Raw genomic sequence first — 16,621 nt, 5'->3', positions numbered from 1 at the left:
AAAAAGTGTACAGAGCAAAAAAAACATAAGCTACCATTAATTTCTGTCTTATAGCATACAGTATACACTCCCCTACGTATTTATTTTGACAGTGAAGCTTATACTTTTAATTTGGCTCTATATATACAGCATTTTAGATGTGAGATCAAATGTTTCATATGAGGCGACAGTACAGAATGTCACCTTTAATTTGAGGATATTTTCATACTTATCTATTTTACCATTTAGAAATGAAAGCACTTTATGTATCTAGTCCCCCCCCCCCCCCCCCCCCCATTTGAAGGTGTCATAAGAATTAGGACAAATTCACTGTATTAAAGTAGTCCAAAGTTTTGTAATTAGTCCCATATTCCTAGCACGCAATGACTACATCAAGCTTGTGACTACAAACTTGTTGGATGCATTTTCAGTTTGTTTTGGTTGTGTTTTGGATTATGTTGTTCCCAATAGAAATGAATGGTAAATAATGTATTGGGTCATTTTGGAGTCAATGTTTTTGTAAATAAGAATAGAATATGTTTCTGAACACATCTATATTAATGTGGATGCTACCATGATTACAGATAATCATGAATGAATTGTGAATAATGATGATTGAGAAAGTTACAAGAAAAAAGATCATACCTCGAAGACATGCTAACCTCTCACCATTACCTATAACAGGGGAGGTAAAACAGATATGTTTGAAAATACCCAACAATAAAAGGTGACATTCTGTACTGTCACCTCATATGAAACATTTTATCTCAAATACAAAATTCTGGAGTACATAGCCAAATTAAAAGTTTCACTGTCCAAATAAATACCCAGAGGAGTGTAGGCTATAGCTTCTAAACTGAACATGTAAATGATCTATTCTAGGCCCATGGACAAATTTGACAACTCTAGTTCAACAAAGTGTCTGAGTGAGTGAGAAAAATGACATGGTCAGGTCACCTCCATTCTACAGCACTATATTTTAACCCAGGGAGATTACATTCAGTTAGTTTTGGTTGTGTATCACCAGCTATAACTCAATGCTTGTATAAGGATTTTAGTCAGTTAAAGTTTTAGTAACCTAAAATAAAGTTAACCATCAGAATATAGAGGAGTATATATTCCCTGTACTTTTTACTTTAACTCTCTTTGTCTTTGCATTATATAGCCTAAATTACGCAAAGTGGCAACCACACCTCTGAGCAGTTGCTTTTGCACGTCGGGAACAATCAAAGCCCATGGCAGCAAGAAGTCGATGCATAAAGTCCATCCCCGGTGAGACCTTTCATGATACCTGATACCTCTGGCAAGCCAAGGTAGATGCAAATTGATGTCCAGTGTGTAAACAACATTCATTTCTAAGAATAAATATTAAACTCTCTTTTTGCTGGAGGTAAACTAATTGTCTTGCTTGTTGCCCATTTTTCTCACTAAACCAATAAGCAGGGCAAAATGACTACACCAAGCCACAGGAGCCTATATCCAATGTACATTTAACTCAAGTTGTTAATGATTTCTGTAACATTGAGTTGAAACAACTATTTAAGGTGCCAGTTAAGTGAACAAACTTGTTCTGAAACGAGGAAAGCCAGATATGTGGCTTTATCTTATCCAGGATGTCACGCTAAGGTAAGATGTAAACTTGAGGAGCATGTTTTACTGTTGCATGTGTTTCCATTAAGATACAGTCACTGCTAGACAGCCATTGAACAACAATTGCGCAGAAGTGCATAGCCTGAACCCAGGAAAGTCAGCCATAATAAGATATACTTTATAATACATTTTGTCAAACAGGCAGAGACAAAAGTATACATTGCCTTCGGAAACTATTCAGACCCCTTAACTTTTTCCACATTTTGTTACGTTACAGCCTTATTCTAAAATTGATTAAAAAATAATAATAATCCTCAGCAATCTACACACAGTACCCCATAATGACAAAGCAAAAACAGATTTGTGGAAATGTTTGCTAATGTATTAAAAATAAAAAACAGAAATACCTTATTTACACAAGTATTAAGACCCTTTGAGACACGAAATTGAGCTCCGGTGCATCCTGTTTCCATTGATCATCCTTGAGATGTTTCTACAACTTGATTTGAGTCCACCTGTGGTAAATTCAATTGATTGGACATGATTTGGAAAGGCACACACCTGTCTATATAAGGTCCCACAGTTGACAGTGCATGTCAGAGCAAAAACCAAGACATGAGGTCGAAGGAATTGTCCGTAGAGCTCTGAGACAGGATTGTGTCAAGGCACAGATCTGGGGAAGGTTACCAAAACATTTCTGCAGCATTGAAGGTCCCCAAGAACACAGTGACCTCCATCATTCTTAAATGGAAGACGTTTGGAACCACCAAGACTCTTCCTAGAGCTGGCCGCCCGGCCAAACTGAGCAATCGGGGGAGAATGGCCTTGGTCAGATAGGTGACCAAGAACCCGATGGTCACTCTGACAGAGCTCTAGAGTTACTCTGTGGAGATGGGAGAACCTTCCAGAAGGACAACCATCTCTGCAGCACTCCACCAATTAGGCATTTATGGTAGTGGCCAGACGGAAGCTACTCCTCAGTAAAAGGCACAAGACAGCCCGCTATGAGTTTGACAAAAGGCACCTAAAGACTCTGACCATGAGAAACAAGATTCTCTGGTCTGATGAAACCAAGACTGAACTCTTTGGCCTGAATGCCAAGAGTCATGTCTGGAGGAAACGTGGCACCAACCCTACGGTGAAGCATGATGGTGGCAGAATCATGCTGTGGGGATGTTTTTCAGTGGCAGGGACTGGGAGACTAGTCAGGATTGAGGCAAAGATGAACAGAGCAAAGTACAGAGAGATCCTTGATGAAAACCTGCTCCAGAGCGCTCAGGACCTCAGACTGAGGTGAAGGTTCACCTTCCAACAGGACAACGACCCTAACCACACAGCCAAGACAACGCAGGAGTTGCTTCAGGACAAGTCTCTGAATGTCCTTGAGTGGCCCAGCCAGAGCTTGAACCCAATCAAACATTTCTGGAGAGACCTGAAAATAGCTGTGCAGCAACGCTCCCCATCCAACCTGACAGAGCTTGAGAGGATCTGCAGAGAAGATTGGGAGAAACTCCCCAAATACAGGTGTGCCAAGCTTGTAGCGTCATACCCAAGAAGACTCGAGGCTGTAATCGCTGCCAAAGGTGCTTCAACAAAGTACTGAATAAAGGGTCTGAATACTTATGTAAACGTGATATTTCAGTTTATTTTATTTTATAAATGTGCTAAAATGTCAGAAAATCAGTTTTTATGGGGTATTGTGTGAAGATTGATGAGGAGAAAAACAAAACAATTGAATCCATTTTAGAATAAGGCTGTAACCTAACAAAATGTGGAAAAAGTCAAGGAGTCTGAATACTTTCCGAAGACACGGTAGGCCAGACCATTTGGCATTCGTCCAATGTTATGTTAAAGCCACGATTTGCATATACATGTGACCCTTCTCAAATTCATACACAGTGCTATAGATTCAAGGACATCCTGATCCACATGACAGTTTTGACCAGGGTATCTGTTTAGGCAAGTTGTTATTATTTGTCAACAATAGAGTAATATAATAAAACCTTATATTGAGTTATGATATGATAGGGTAAAACAGCTGTGAGATCAATATAGGCCTAATTCCTAGATTCCCAGACTCTACAGTGGCTTGCGAAAGTATTCACCCCCCTCTGCATTTTTCCTATTTTGTTGCCTTACAACCTGGAATTAAAATTGATTTTTGGGGGGTTTGTATCATTTGATTTACACAATATGCCTACCACTTTGAAGATGCAAAATATTTATTTTTGTGAAACAAACAACAAATAAGACAAAAAAATAGAAAAGTATTTGATCCCCTGCTGATTTTGTACGTTTGCCCACTGACAAAGAAATGATCAGTCTATAATTTTAATGGTAGGTTTATTTGAACAGTGAGAGACAGAATAACAACAACAAAATCCAGAAAGACACATGTCAAAAATGTTATAAATTGATTTGCATTTTAATGAGGGAAATAAGTATTTGACCCCCTCTCAATCAGAAAGATTTCTGGCTCCCAGGTGTCTTTTATACAGGTAACACTCTTAAAGGGAGTGCTCCTAATCTCAGTTTGTTACCTGTATAAAAGACACCTGCCCACAGAACCAATCAATCAGATTCCAAACTCTCCACCATGGCCAAGACCAAAGAGCTCTCCAAGGATGTCAGGGACAAGATTGTAGACCTACACAAGGCTGGAATGGGCTACAAGACCATCACCAAGCAGCTTGGTGAAAAGGTGACAACAATTGGTGCGATTATTCGTAAATGGAAGAAACACAAAAGAACTGTCAATCTCCCTCGGCCTGGGGCTCCATGCAAGATCTCACCTCGTGGAGTTGCAATGATCATGAGAACGGTGAGGAATCAGCCCAGAACTACACGGGAAGATCTTGTCAATGATCTCAAGGCAGCTGGGACCATAGTCACCAAGAAAACAATTGGTAACACACTACGCCGTGAAGGACTGAAATCCTGCAGCGCCCGCAAGGTCCCCCTGCTCAAGAAAGCACATATACAGGCCCGTCTGAAGTTTGCCAATGAACATCTGAATGATTCAGAGGAGAACTGGGTGAAAGTGTTGTGGTCAGATGAGACCAAAATTGAGCTCTTTGGCATCAACTTAACTCGCCGTGTTTGGAGGAGGAGGAATGCTGCCTATGACCCCCAAGAACACCATTCTCACCATCAAACATGGAGGTGGAAACATTATGCTTTGGGGGTGTTTTTCTGCTAAGGGGACTGGACAACTTCACAACATCAAAGGGACGATGGACGGGGCCATGTACCGTCAAATCTTGGGTGAGAACCTCCTTCCCTCAGACAGGGCATTGAAAATGGGTCGTGGATGGGTATTCCAGCATGACAATTACCCAAAACACAAGGCCAAGGCAACAAAGGAGTGGACATTAAGGTCCTGGAGTGGCCTAGCCAGTCTCCAGACCTTAATCCCATAGAAAATCTGTGGAGGAAGCTGTAGGTTTGAGTTGCCAAACATCAGCCTCGAAACCTTAATGACTTGGAGAAGATCTGCAAAGAGGAGTGGAACAAAATCCCTCCTGAGATGTGTGCAAACCTGGTGGCCAACCACAAGAAACGTCTGGCCTCTGTGATTGCCAACAAGGGTTTGCCACCAAGTAAGCAGGCAAAACTGCTCTAGCTCCTTCAAGTTGGATGGGTTCCGATGGTGTACAGCAATCTTTAAGTCATACCACAGATTCTCAATTGGATTGAGGTCTGGGCTTTGACTAGGCCATTCCAAGACATTTAAATGTTTCCCCTTAAACCACTTGAGTGTTGCTTTAGCAGTATGCGTAGGGTCATTGTCCTGCTGGAAGGTGAACCTCTGTCCCAGTCTCCAATCTCTGGAAGACTGAAACAGGCTTCCCTCAAGAATTTCCCTGTATTTAGCGCCATCCATCATTCCTTCAATTCTGACCAGTTTCCCAGTCCCTGCCAATGAAGAACATCCCCACAGCATGATGGTGTTCTCGGGGTGATGAGAGGTGTTGGGTTTGCGCCAGACATAGCGTTTTCCTTGATGGCCAAAAAGCTCAATTTTAGTCTCATCTGACCAGAGTACCTTCTTCCATATGTTGGTGAGTCTCCCACATGGCTTTTGGCGAACACCAAACGTATTTGCTTATTTTTTTCTTTAAGCAATGTTTTTTTCTGGCCACTCTTCCATAAAGCCCAGCTCTGTGGAGTGTACGGCTTAAAGTGGTCCTATGGACAGATACTCCAATCTCCACAGTGGAGCTTTGCAGCTCCTTCGGGGTTATCTTTGGCCTCTTTGTTGCCTCTCTGATTAATGACCTCCTTGCCTGGGCCGTGAGTTTTGGTGGGCGGCCCTCTCTTGGCAGGTTTGTTGTGGTGCCATAATCTTTCCATTTTTTTATAATGGATTTAATGGTGCTCTGTGGGATGTTCAAAGTTTCAGATATTTTTTTATAACCCAACCCTGATCTGTACTTCTCCACAACTTTGTCCCTGACCTGTTTGGAGAGCTCCTTGGTCTTCATGGTGCCGCTTGCTTGGTCGTGCCCCTTGCTTAGTGGTGTTGCAGACTCTAGGACCTTTCAGGACAGAATTATTTAACTAATTATGTAACTTCTGAAGGTAATTGGTTGCACCAGATCTTATTTAGGGGCTTCATAGCAAAGGTGGTGAATACATATGCACGCACCACTTTTTCGTTATTTATTCTTTAGAATTTTTTGAAACAAGTAATTTTTTTCATTTCACTTTTTTGTGTATGTCCATTACATGAAATTCAAATAAAAATCAATTTAAATTAAAGGTTGTAATGCAACAAAATAGGAAAAACGCAAGGGGGATTAATACTTTTGCAAGGCACTGTACATACAGTGCCATCAGAAGGTATTCACACCCCTTGACTTTTTCCACATTTTGTTGTGTTTTACAGCCTGAATTTAAAATGGATTAAATTGAGATTGTGTGTCACTGACCTACACAATATCCCATAATGTCAAAGTGGAATTATGTTTTTGGAAATGTTTACAAATTAATTAAAAATGAAAAGCTGAAATGTCTTGAGTCAATATGTATTCAACCCCTTTGTTATGGCAAGCCTAAATAACTTCAGGAGTAAACATTTGCTTAACAAGTCAGAGAAGTTGCATGGACTAACTCTGTGTGCAATAATGGTGTTTAACATGATTTTTGAATTAAATGTTAAATGGCTAAGAAAACTGAGGATGGATCAACATTGTAGTTACTCCACAATACTAACCTAAATGACAGAGTGAAAAGAAGGAAGCCTGTACAGAATAAAAATATTCCAAACATGCATCCTGTTTGCAATAATGCACTAAAGTAATACTGCAAAACATCTGGCAAAGAAATTAAAGAAACATTTTGTCCTGAATACAAAGCATTATGTTTGGGACAAATCCAACACAACACATCACTGAGTACCACTCTTCATATTTTTTTAAGCATGTTTGTGGCTGCATCATGTTATGGGTATGCTTGTCATCAGCAAGGACTAGGGAGTTTTTTAGGATAAAAAGTAAAGGAATGGAGCTAAGAATAGGCAAAACCCAAGAAGAAAACCTGGTTCAGTCTGCTTTCCAACAGACACTGGGAGATAAATCCACCTTTCAGCAGGACAATAACTTAAGACGCAAGGCCAAATGTAGTTACTTGCCAAGACGATATTGAAAGTGGACTAGTTACAGTTTTGATTTAAATCGGCTTGAAAGTTTATGGCAAGACTTTAAAATGTCTGTCTAGTAATGATCAACAACCAACTTGAAAGAGCTTGAATAATTTTTTTCAGAATAATGGCCAAATATTGTACAATCCAGGTTTGCAAATCTCTTAGAAACTTACTTGCCCAGAAAGACTCACAGCTGTAATCGATGCCAAAGGTAATTCTGACATGTATTGACTCAGGGGGTTGATTATATATTGGAGTTTTATTTTCCATTATTATTATTTTATTTTTTTCACTTTTACATTATAGAGTATTTTGTGTAGATCGTTGATTAAAAACAATACAATTAAATCTATTTTAAAACCACTTTGTAACACAACAAAATGTGGAAAAAGTCGAGGGGTGTGAATACTTTCTGAAGGCACTGTAGCTCTACAGGGCCAACTTTTTTTTGGTAAAAAGCTGAGGGAGAAATATAACCACTCTCAAATTCATTTTAATTTTAATTTTATTTAACCTTTATTTAACCAGGTAAGCCAGTTGAGAACAAGTTCTCATTTACAACTGCGACCTGGCCAAGATAAAGCAAAGCAGTGCGATAAAAACAACAACAACACAGAGTTACATATGGGATAAACAAAACATACGTCAATAACACAATAGAAAATCTATATACAGTGTGTGCAAATGTAGTAAGTTATGGAGGTAAGGCAATAAATAGGCCATAGTGCAAAAATAATTACAATTTAGTATTAACACTGGAGTGATAGATGTGCAGAAGATGATGTGCAAATAGAGATATTGGGGTGCAAATGAGCAAAATAAATAACAATATGGGGATGAGGTAGTTGGGTGGGATAATTACAGATGGGCTGTGTACAGGTGCAGTGATCGGTAAGCTGCTCGGACAACTGATGCTTAAAGTTAGTGAGGGAGATAAGAGTCTCCAGCTTCAGAGATTTTTGCAGTTCGTTCCAGTCATTGGCAGCAGAGAACTGGAAGGAATGGCGGCCAAAGGAGGTGTTGGTTTGGGGATGACCAGTGAGATATACCTGCTGGAGCGCATACTACGGGTGGGTGTTGCTATGGTGACCAATGAGCTAAGATAAGGCGGGGATTTGCCTAACAGTGATTTATAGATGGCCTGGAGCAAGTGGGTTTGGGGACGAATATGTAGTGAGGGCCAGCCAACGAGAGCGTACAGGTCACAATGGTGGGTAGTATATAGGGCTTTGGTGACAAAACGGATGGCACTGTGATAGACTACATCCAATTTGCTGAGTAGAGTGTTGGAGGCTATTTTGGAAATGACATCGCTGAAGTCAAGGATCGGTAGGATAGTCAGTTTTACGAGGGCATGTTTGGCAGCATGAGTGAAGGAGGCTTTGTTGCGAAATAGGAAGCCGATTCTAGATTTAACTTTGGATTGGAGATGCTTAATGTGAGTCTGGAAGGAGAGTTTACGGTCTAACCAGACACCCAGGTATTTGTAGTTGTCCACATATTCTAAGTCAGACCCGTGGAGAGTAGTGATTCTAGTCGGGCGGGCGGGTGCAAGCGTTTAAGAGCAGTTGGAGGCTACGGAAGGAGTGTTGTATGGCATTGAAGCTAGTTTGGAGGTTTGTTAACACAGTGTCCAATGAAGGGCCAGATGTATACAAAATGGTGTCGTCTGCGTAGAGGTGGATCTGAGAGTCACCAGCAGCAAGAGAGACATCATTGATATACACAGAGAATAGAGTCGGCCTGAGAATTGAACCATGAGGCACCCCCATAGAGACTGCCAGAGTTCCAGACAACAGGCCCTCCGATTTGACACATTGAACTCTATCTGAGAAGTAGTTGGTGAACCAGGCGAGGCAGTCATTTGAGAAACCAAGGCTATTTAGTCTGCCAATAAGAATGCGGTGATTGACAGAGTCGAAAGCCTTTGCCAGGTCGATGAAGACGGCTGCACAGTACTGTCTTTTATCGATCGCGGTTATAATATCGTTTAGGACCTTGAGCGTGTCTGGGGTGCACCCATGACCAGCTCGGAAACCAGATTGCATAGTGGGATTCGAAATGGTCGGTGATCTGTGATCTGTAGACAGAGCTATGGATGCAAGGACTGACCATCCATGATATCGATAATGTCAACTGCATCTTGAACGAGAGCTCGCCGTTACAGACAGCCCGCCACTAGAGGGCGACTTTATCTAATCGCGTTCTTTGGTTTTGCCGGATATGTTCCTTGCCCATCAGAAGAACAACTTCCGCATAACGCTGCCCTCACGCCGGATTTAACATGGCGGCGGGACCAATTTCGGAGCGAAACCAAGGTAGATAACTCTTTATATCTTACAATGAACTTCATCAAATGTATCCATATGAGTAGTTTACATCACATTTTAACGCATGGCCTGAGCATTATAGCTAAAACTCTAGCTAAATTAAGTAGCTAGCCATATCCCTTGCCTGTGTGACTCCATTCCATTGCCAAACAAAGCTAGCTAGCTAGCTTCAATCTCGTTTACTAGCCAACGTTTGCTATATCTAACAAGCTACATATCGCTAGCCATGTATTTTCATGTCCTGACGGACTCGTCAGATTTGTCTATGATGTGTCTGCCGGTCTATGAATGGGTAGCTAGCTGGGTCATTCCTATTATACGGTGCCTTTTCTGTCCCCAGGAAATGTCAGTTATTATTTAGTATAACATTTGAATTCCAAAAGGCATTAAATATAAGGTCAGGTGTCTACCTTAAAAATACCAATATATGGATCCTGAAAGGGAATTTTATGCATTTTAAACACTTTTTGTCAGTGGTTGTAGGCAATTTTGCCATGTCCCCAGGTGTTATTTATCAACTTCCACAAGAAATATAAGCCATAAGCCATAAAATGTTTAATCTTCATTATTTTATAGTCATAGTTAGTCTCGTTCATCAATAGTTTTTTTTCATGATTATTCTATTATTTATTAAAGATTTTCTGTGTGGCCCTGATCACTTTCCACCCTGTTAGTTTGTTGTAATTCTCCACTTAATAAAACAACCACTTCCTACAATGACACCACATTCAGGAAGTGTCATCATTTCTTTGGTGGGAAAACATTGGTGCAAAGCTAAATAAATATAAACACTCAGTTGTATCTTGTTCATTGTTTCATGTTGTTAGTCTGTATGTCCCACTTATACATTTCCACCATATTAGGCTAAATTATAGGGATTTCATTTCTCTAAATGTTAAAATATGTTTGATAGAGAAGTTAAAATCCTGTTCAAGTGTTCATCATTATGCTAGCTCAATCTTGCACACTCACAGAGCTATGGCTAATTTAGGCTCAAAATGTCCACCCTGTTAGGATTATGCACATAACAAATTGGAAAATGCACCCCAAAGAATTTTACGTGCCTGAGCTTGCTTGACCAATATGTTTTTCTGTAAGTCAAACATGTCCCTTTTCTTTTTCTGATATAATAGTTTTATTTATTTATATATATATATATATATATATATATATATATATTATTCCCCCCCCCCCAACTATTTTGAGGTCCAAAATGGCACCACATTGTATGATGACCCAGCTAGCTCAAAGCAGGGCCATATACAGTATCTACATCAGGGATTGGCAACTTATTGTTACGAGGTAGAATACACAAGATGCAATTTCGAAATTTGGTTGTGCGTCAACTGTTTCTCTTATGTAAATCACTGATAGTCACTTAATTAGCCCATATCAGGATATTTTTATTTAGATTGGTAAGTTAGTCTAGCGGCCTAGGGGGGAGTCCCATTGATTTTGTTAGTCAGTCTCACAGATATCATATAAAAACACTGCAAACATTTCTCTCCACCCTATGGCAAAATCTGTAGAATTTCAGGAAATTAGCTGTCAAATGGTGTTGATTTACAGGGTCAGCCATAGCAGTAAAGTGCCCCTGGAGCAATTAGGGTTAAGTGCCTTGTTCAAGGGAATATCGATAGATTTTTGCCCTAGTCAGTTTGGGGATTCGATCCAGCGACCTTTTCGGTTACTGGCCCAACGCTCTTAACCACTAGGCTACACCCTACTTCTATTCCCTGTCTTTGGCAACACTGTGCCCGTTTTGCAGGGTTTGTGCTAGTGAACCACCACACAGGGGACGTAAAAGGAGTGTGTGCGTGCAAACTAGATTTACTGCTTTCTTGTGCACTGCTCGGTAATGCCCAAGTAATAGGAACCGATTATGGATATAGGATATACCTTCCAATATGGGGAAAGTGTTGCTAAAAACAGGTAACGTTAGTCATTTGACCGCGACTTGAAAATATATTGTATGGCAAGGTCTTCTGTTTGGGCTTATACCCATCCACTTAACGTGGTTTTGCTCTCTATCACTTTAGATGCCACTGTGTATGTGGGTGGTCTGGATGAGAAAGTGGCAGAGCCACTGCTGTGGGAGCTCTTCCTACAGGCTGGGCCTGTGGTCAACACACACATGCCCAAAGACAGAGTCACGGGACAACACCAAGGTATGTAACACACTCATAAACAACACATTGGTAACAAAACTGACACATGCTACCATCAGTAAGACCAACCAAATATGCTACACTTTACTGCGGTCTAACATAGTGGCACATGGTGGGGTGGCGCACTCATGTTTGAAAATAGGAACTGCGTAAAACTAACTTATACAAAAAATACAGACCATTGTAGATTATATACACTGAAACTGTGACAGAAATTGCTCCTGGTGGTAATCAGAAATCTGTATTTTCAAATAGCAGACCATCAAAAAATCTGCGTTTTAAACCTTTTCACCTGTGTTTTATATTGAAAGTCATGTTTTTTTTCTTCAATAGTTATCAGGGGCTTGCAACTATAGTTTTCCTTCACAGATAATACATTACTGCAACACATTCGGCAGAAAATAGCTTCATTTTCATCATATGACAATAGAAGTGCAACGCTATTTGGCTAGCAACCACACAAGTAAATGAGCTTACAATGTAAAAGCAAGGTATTTTTTGCTAAAACGATGCATGCCATCATATTTATGTTTATCATCGAAATAATGAATCCCAGCTACATTTCCTAATGTTTTGCTAAAAGTTCATCTTGCATTTTACCGGAGAAAAGTAGGCTACACCGACAAGTAGCTACACATCAGTCAGAGCGCTGTCTGCTGATAGAATGCCCGTTGGTGAATTCTCATCCGAGTGGAGAAGTGCAACTGAAGCACAAGATTTGTCTGAAATTACAATATAACCTTTTTTGGTCTGCTTTTACAATACACAGCAAGATATTTGTTATGCAAACGCAGAATTCTGGTTAATTACACTGAACAAATATATAAACGCAACATGCAACATTTTCAAAGATTTTACAGTTCATATAAGGAAATCAGTCAATTTAAATAAATAAATTAGGCCCTAATCTATGGATTTCACATGACTGGGAATAGAGATATGCATCTGTTGGTCACAGATACCTTAAAAAGTAGGGGCATGGATAAGAAAACCAGTCAGTATCTGGTGTGACCACCATTTGCCTCATGCATCGCGACACATCTCCTTCGCATAGAGTTGATTAGGCTGTTGATTGTGGCCTGTGGAATGTTGTCCCACTCCTCTTCAATGGCTGTGCGAAGTTGCTGGATATTGGCAGGAACTGGAACACGCTGTTGTACACGTCGATCCAGAGCGTCCCAAACATGCTCAATGGGTAACATGTCTGAGTATGCAGGCCATGGAAGAACTGGGACATTTTCAGCTTCAGGAATTCTGTACAGATCCTTGTGACATGGAGCATTATCATGCTGAAACATGAGGTGATTGCGGCGGATGAATGGCACGACAATGTGCCTCAGGATCTCGTCACAGTATCTCTGTGCATTGAAATTGCCATTGATAAAATTCAATTGTTTTCGTTGTCCGTAGCTTATGCTTTCCCATACCAAAACCCCACCACCACCACTCTGTTCACAACGTTGACATCAGCAAACCGCTTGCCCACACGACATCTGCCCGGTACAGTTGAAACCGGGATTAATCCGTGAAGAGCACACTTCTCCAACGTGCCAGCGGCCATCAAAAGTGAGCATTTCCCCACTGAAGTCGGTTACGACGCCAAACTGCAGTCAGGTCAAGACCCTGGTGAGGATGACGAGCACACAGATGAGCTTCCCTGAGACGGTTTCTGACAGCTTGTGCAGAAATTATTTGGTTGTGCAAACCCCCAGTTTCATCAGCTGTCCCGGTGGCTGGTCTCAGATGATGCCGCAGGTGAAGGGGATGTGGAGGTCCTGTGCTGGCGTGGTTAGACGTGGTCTGCGGTTGTGAGGCCGGTTGGACATACTGCCAAATTCTCTTAAAACGACAAAGGCGGCTTATGGTAGAGAAATTAACAGTCAGTTATTTGGCAACAGCTCTGGTGACAAAACTGCACATTTTAGAGTGGCCTTTTATTGTTCCCAGCACAAGATGCACCTGTGTAATGATCATGCTGTTTAATCAGCTTCTTGAAATTCAACACCTGTCAGTTGGATGGATTATCTTGGCAAACAGGGATGTAAACAAATTTGTGCACAGCATTAGAGAAATAAGCTATTTGGCATAGGGAGAAGTTCTGAGATCTTTTATTTCAGCTCATAAAACATGGGACCAACACTTTAAATTTTTGTTCAGTGTATGAAGGGTATTGGATTGAATAGGTCTATGCTATGAAAGCAAACCCAACACTTGATGTCACGTGATTTTTGGAGACTCCTTTAGCGACAAATAGCTTGTCAATAATGCTGATCAGAAAGATAACAATTAAAGTCTTATTGAATGTTATTCTTCCCTCTGTCTCCCCCCGACCCCCCTCCGTAAGGCTATGGCTTTGTTGAGTTCCTCAGTGAAGAGGATGCGGACTATGCCATCAAGATTATGAACATGATTAAACTATACGGTAAGCCCATCCGTGTCAACAAGGCCTCAGCGCACAACAAGAACCTGGATGTGGGCGCCAACATCTTCATCGGTAACCTAGACCCGGAGATCGACGAGAAACTCCTCTACGACACGTTCAGCGCCTTTGGGGTCATACTGCAGACGCCCAAGATCATGCGCGACCCGGACACTGGCAACTCCAAGGGCTACGCCTTCATCAACTTTGCCAGTTTCGACGCCTCTGACGCAGCCATCGAGGCCATGAACGGCCAGTACCTGTGCAACCGACCCATTACGGTGTCATACGCCTTCAAGAAGGACTCCAAGGGTGAGCGGCACGGCTCGGCCGCTGAACGCCTCCTAGCTGCTCAGAACCCGCTTTCGCAGGCCGATCGGCCGCATCAGCTATTCGCAGATGCACCGCCACCCCTCTCTGCCTCGACCCCTGTCCTCACCACCCTGGGAGTCGGGATGCCCATGCCTGGTAAGTGTGTGTGTGTGTGTGTGTGCACAAGTGGGTGCACCAGGGTTTGAGAATTTTATTTCAGCTTCTGAAACCCTTCGGGTATTTCGTGGTGGTACTTAGATAGTAATCCTATTTGCCTTGTATAGCTTAGCCATAGATTGTGCTCCGTAGATTTGTAAGAGTAAGAATGACAAAAACTAGATTTTCCTCACAATGTGAAGGTTTTATGTTGGCTTCACAATAACTTGACTAAAAACTTCAGTAACACATCTACATCAAGATCATTTCAATTCAACTTTTTTTTTAAATGTGCAATTTCTCTCTCTTTCTCTGATCTTCATTTCCAGGCATGCCCCCTCCTGGTGCCTTCCCTCCTGTGCCACCCCCCGGATCCATGCCCCCTGGTATGCCCCCTGGCATGCCCCCAGCCCCAGGGACACCAGGACCCCAGGGAGGGGGCTCAGGCCCCCCACCTGGCCCACCACCCTTCCACCAGGGCATGCACCCGGGTAAGTCACTCACCACAGCCATATAATTGGAATGAGGACAACTGTCAGGAAACGCTTTCTCAGATTGTTACATTTAGAAATTGTAGTGTGTGGAAGTTAGTGCTACTTCTGGTTAAAGGAAGAGAGCCTATTGTGTGCTATGAGGTGCATTAATATATGCCATTTAGCAGACTCTTTTATCCAAAGGGACTTAGTCATGCGTGCATACATTTTACGTATGGGTGTTCCCGGGAATCAAACTCACTATACTGGTGTTGCAAGCGCCATGCTCTACCACCAATTATATTGTTCATATCCAACAGGAATGTCCCAGATGCCCATGCATCCTCATGGCCATCCCCCAGGTATGGTGCCTCCACCGGGCCCCCCAGGATCCAACCAGCACCGGGCACCTCCACCACCTGGCATGCCCCCTCATCCACACATGGGCATGCCACCGAGAGGGCCCTATGGGCATCCCATGGGTGAGTGCTGTGCCTTCACAAGGCTAGGGGTCAACTAATATATTTCAACTGATAGGAGTTGAAATCTCCTATCAGTTGGATAATTGCCTCTTAGTTGACTCCTGATTCATGCAAAACAATTAATCACTTTTGGTTTCGCTACTATTCTGTTTCTTAACGTTTAAAGCTACAGTCAGCAATTGGTACATCCATTTTGGACTTTTACTAAATGTATGTATTTGTAAACAAACACTGTATAGCTTCAAAACATTTTGACAAATCTATCTAAAGGGACACAATAAAGAAATTAATTAATTGTATGGATATCCAAGTGCTTTGTTTTCTAATATCCTTGTTGAAATGTGCTGCTCTGAGATTATATATCATTGTGTCAATCCCCTCTCTCTCTCTCCCCATCCACACAGGTCACCCCATGCATCCAGGTATGAGAGGACCCCCTCCTCCCATGCCCCCACCAGGCTACGGTGGGGGTCCCCCTCGTCCACCTCCGTTTGGTTTCCAGAGGGGGCCTCCAATGCCACCGAGGCCCCCCGGCGGCCCACCTCGAGGCCCCATGAGAGGACCAATGCCCCCATAGACTACGGAGGACCACAGCAAGGCGCATGACCATGCTTTCATTTAGCGTTTTTTATTTCTATTCCAGATTACAATTTGGAGACATGGTGTAGCTCCATTTTTTTGTATGTTTTTTTTTCTTTACTGTACAGATCCTGAACCTGCAAGGAATAAAGGTTTTAATACAACAAATTGGGTCTTTCAATTGATTTCAGTTCTTTCAGATGAGATTTAATTCAGAACATGCATCATATCAATCAACTGCTTCCCTGGTACAAATATAACAGACACAAAATGTAGTTGGTCCCCTGAATAGGTTAGAAACTATAAATGTGATCACAATGTCAGTCGTTTGAGACCATTGGTAGCCAGGAGAGAAGGTGAGGCATGTCCATAATGACAAGATGAATGGGAGGGTTATGTTTTGACCATACAAAGCACACGTAAGTTGATAGGTTCCAGACCTAATAGAAACTAAAACCTCTTCACCTATATAAACGAAGTGTTTTTTAT

At 41.8% G+C, this 16,621-nt stretch overlaps 1 protein-coding gene across 1 annotated transcript; it reads left to right on the top strand.

Moving 5' to 3' along the window:
• Positions 1–9,456: 9,456 nt before the first annotated feature.
• Positions 9,457–16,294, top strand: LOC311112598 (splicing factor 3B subunit 4-like). The gene is made up of 6 exons (XM_084155744.1): positions 9,457–9,531; positions 11,583–11,711; positions 14,056–14,598; positions 14,928–15,089; positions 15,392–15,553; positions 15,958–16,294. Exons 1-6 carry the CDS (start codon positions 9,498–9,500, stop codon positions 16,128–16,130), a joined length of 1,203 nt encoding a protein of 400 aa, XP_084011870.1. The 5' UTR covers positions 9,457–9,497; the 3' UTR covers positions 16,131–16,294.
• Positions 16,295–16,621: the final 327 nt, after the last annotated feature.

This window comes from Coregonus lavaretus (genome assembly GCF_964263955.1).
Source record: "Coregonus lavaretus genome assembly, chromosome: 3".
Lineage (NCBI taxonomy): Eukaryota > Metazoa > Chordata > Actinopteri > Salmoniformes > Salmonidae > Coregonus > Coregonus lavaretus.
The sequence above is the reverse complement of the archived record's forward strand: the minus strand, read 5'-3'. Positions and strand labels throughout refer to the sequence as shown.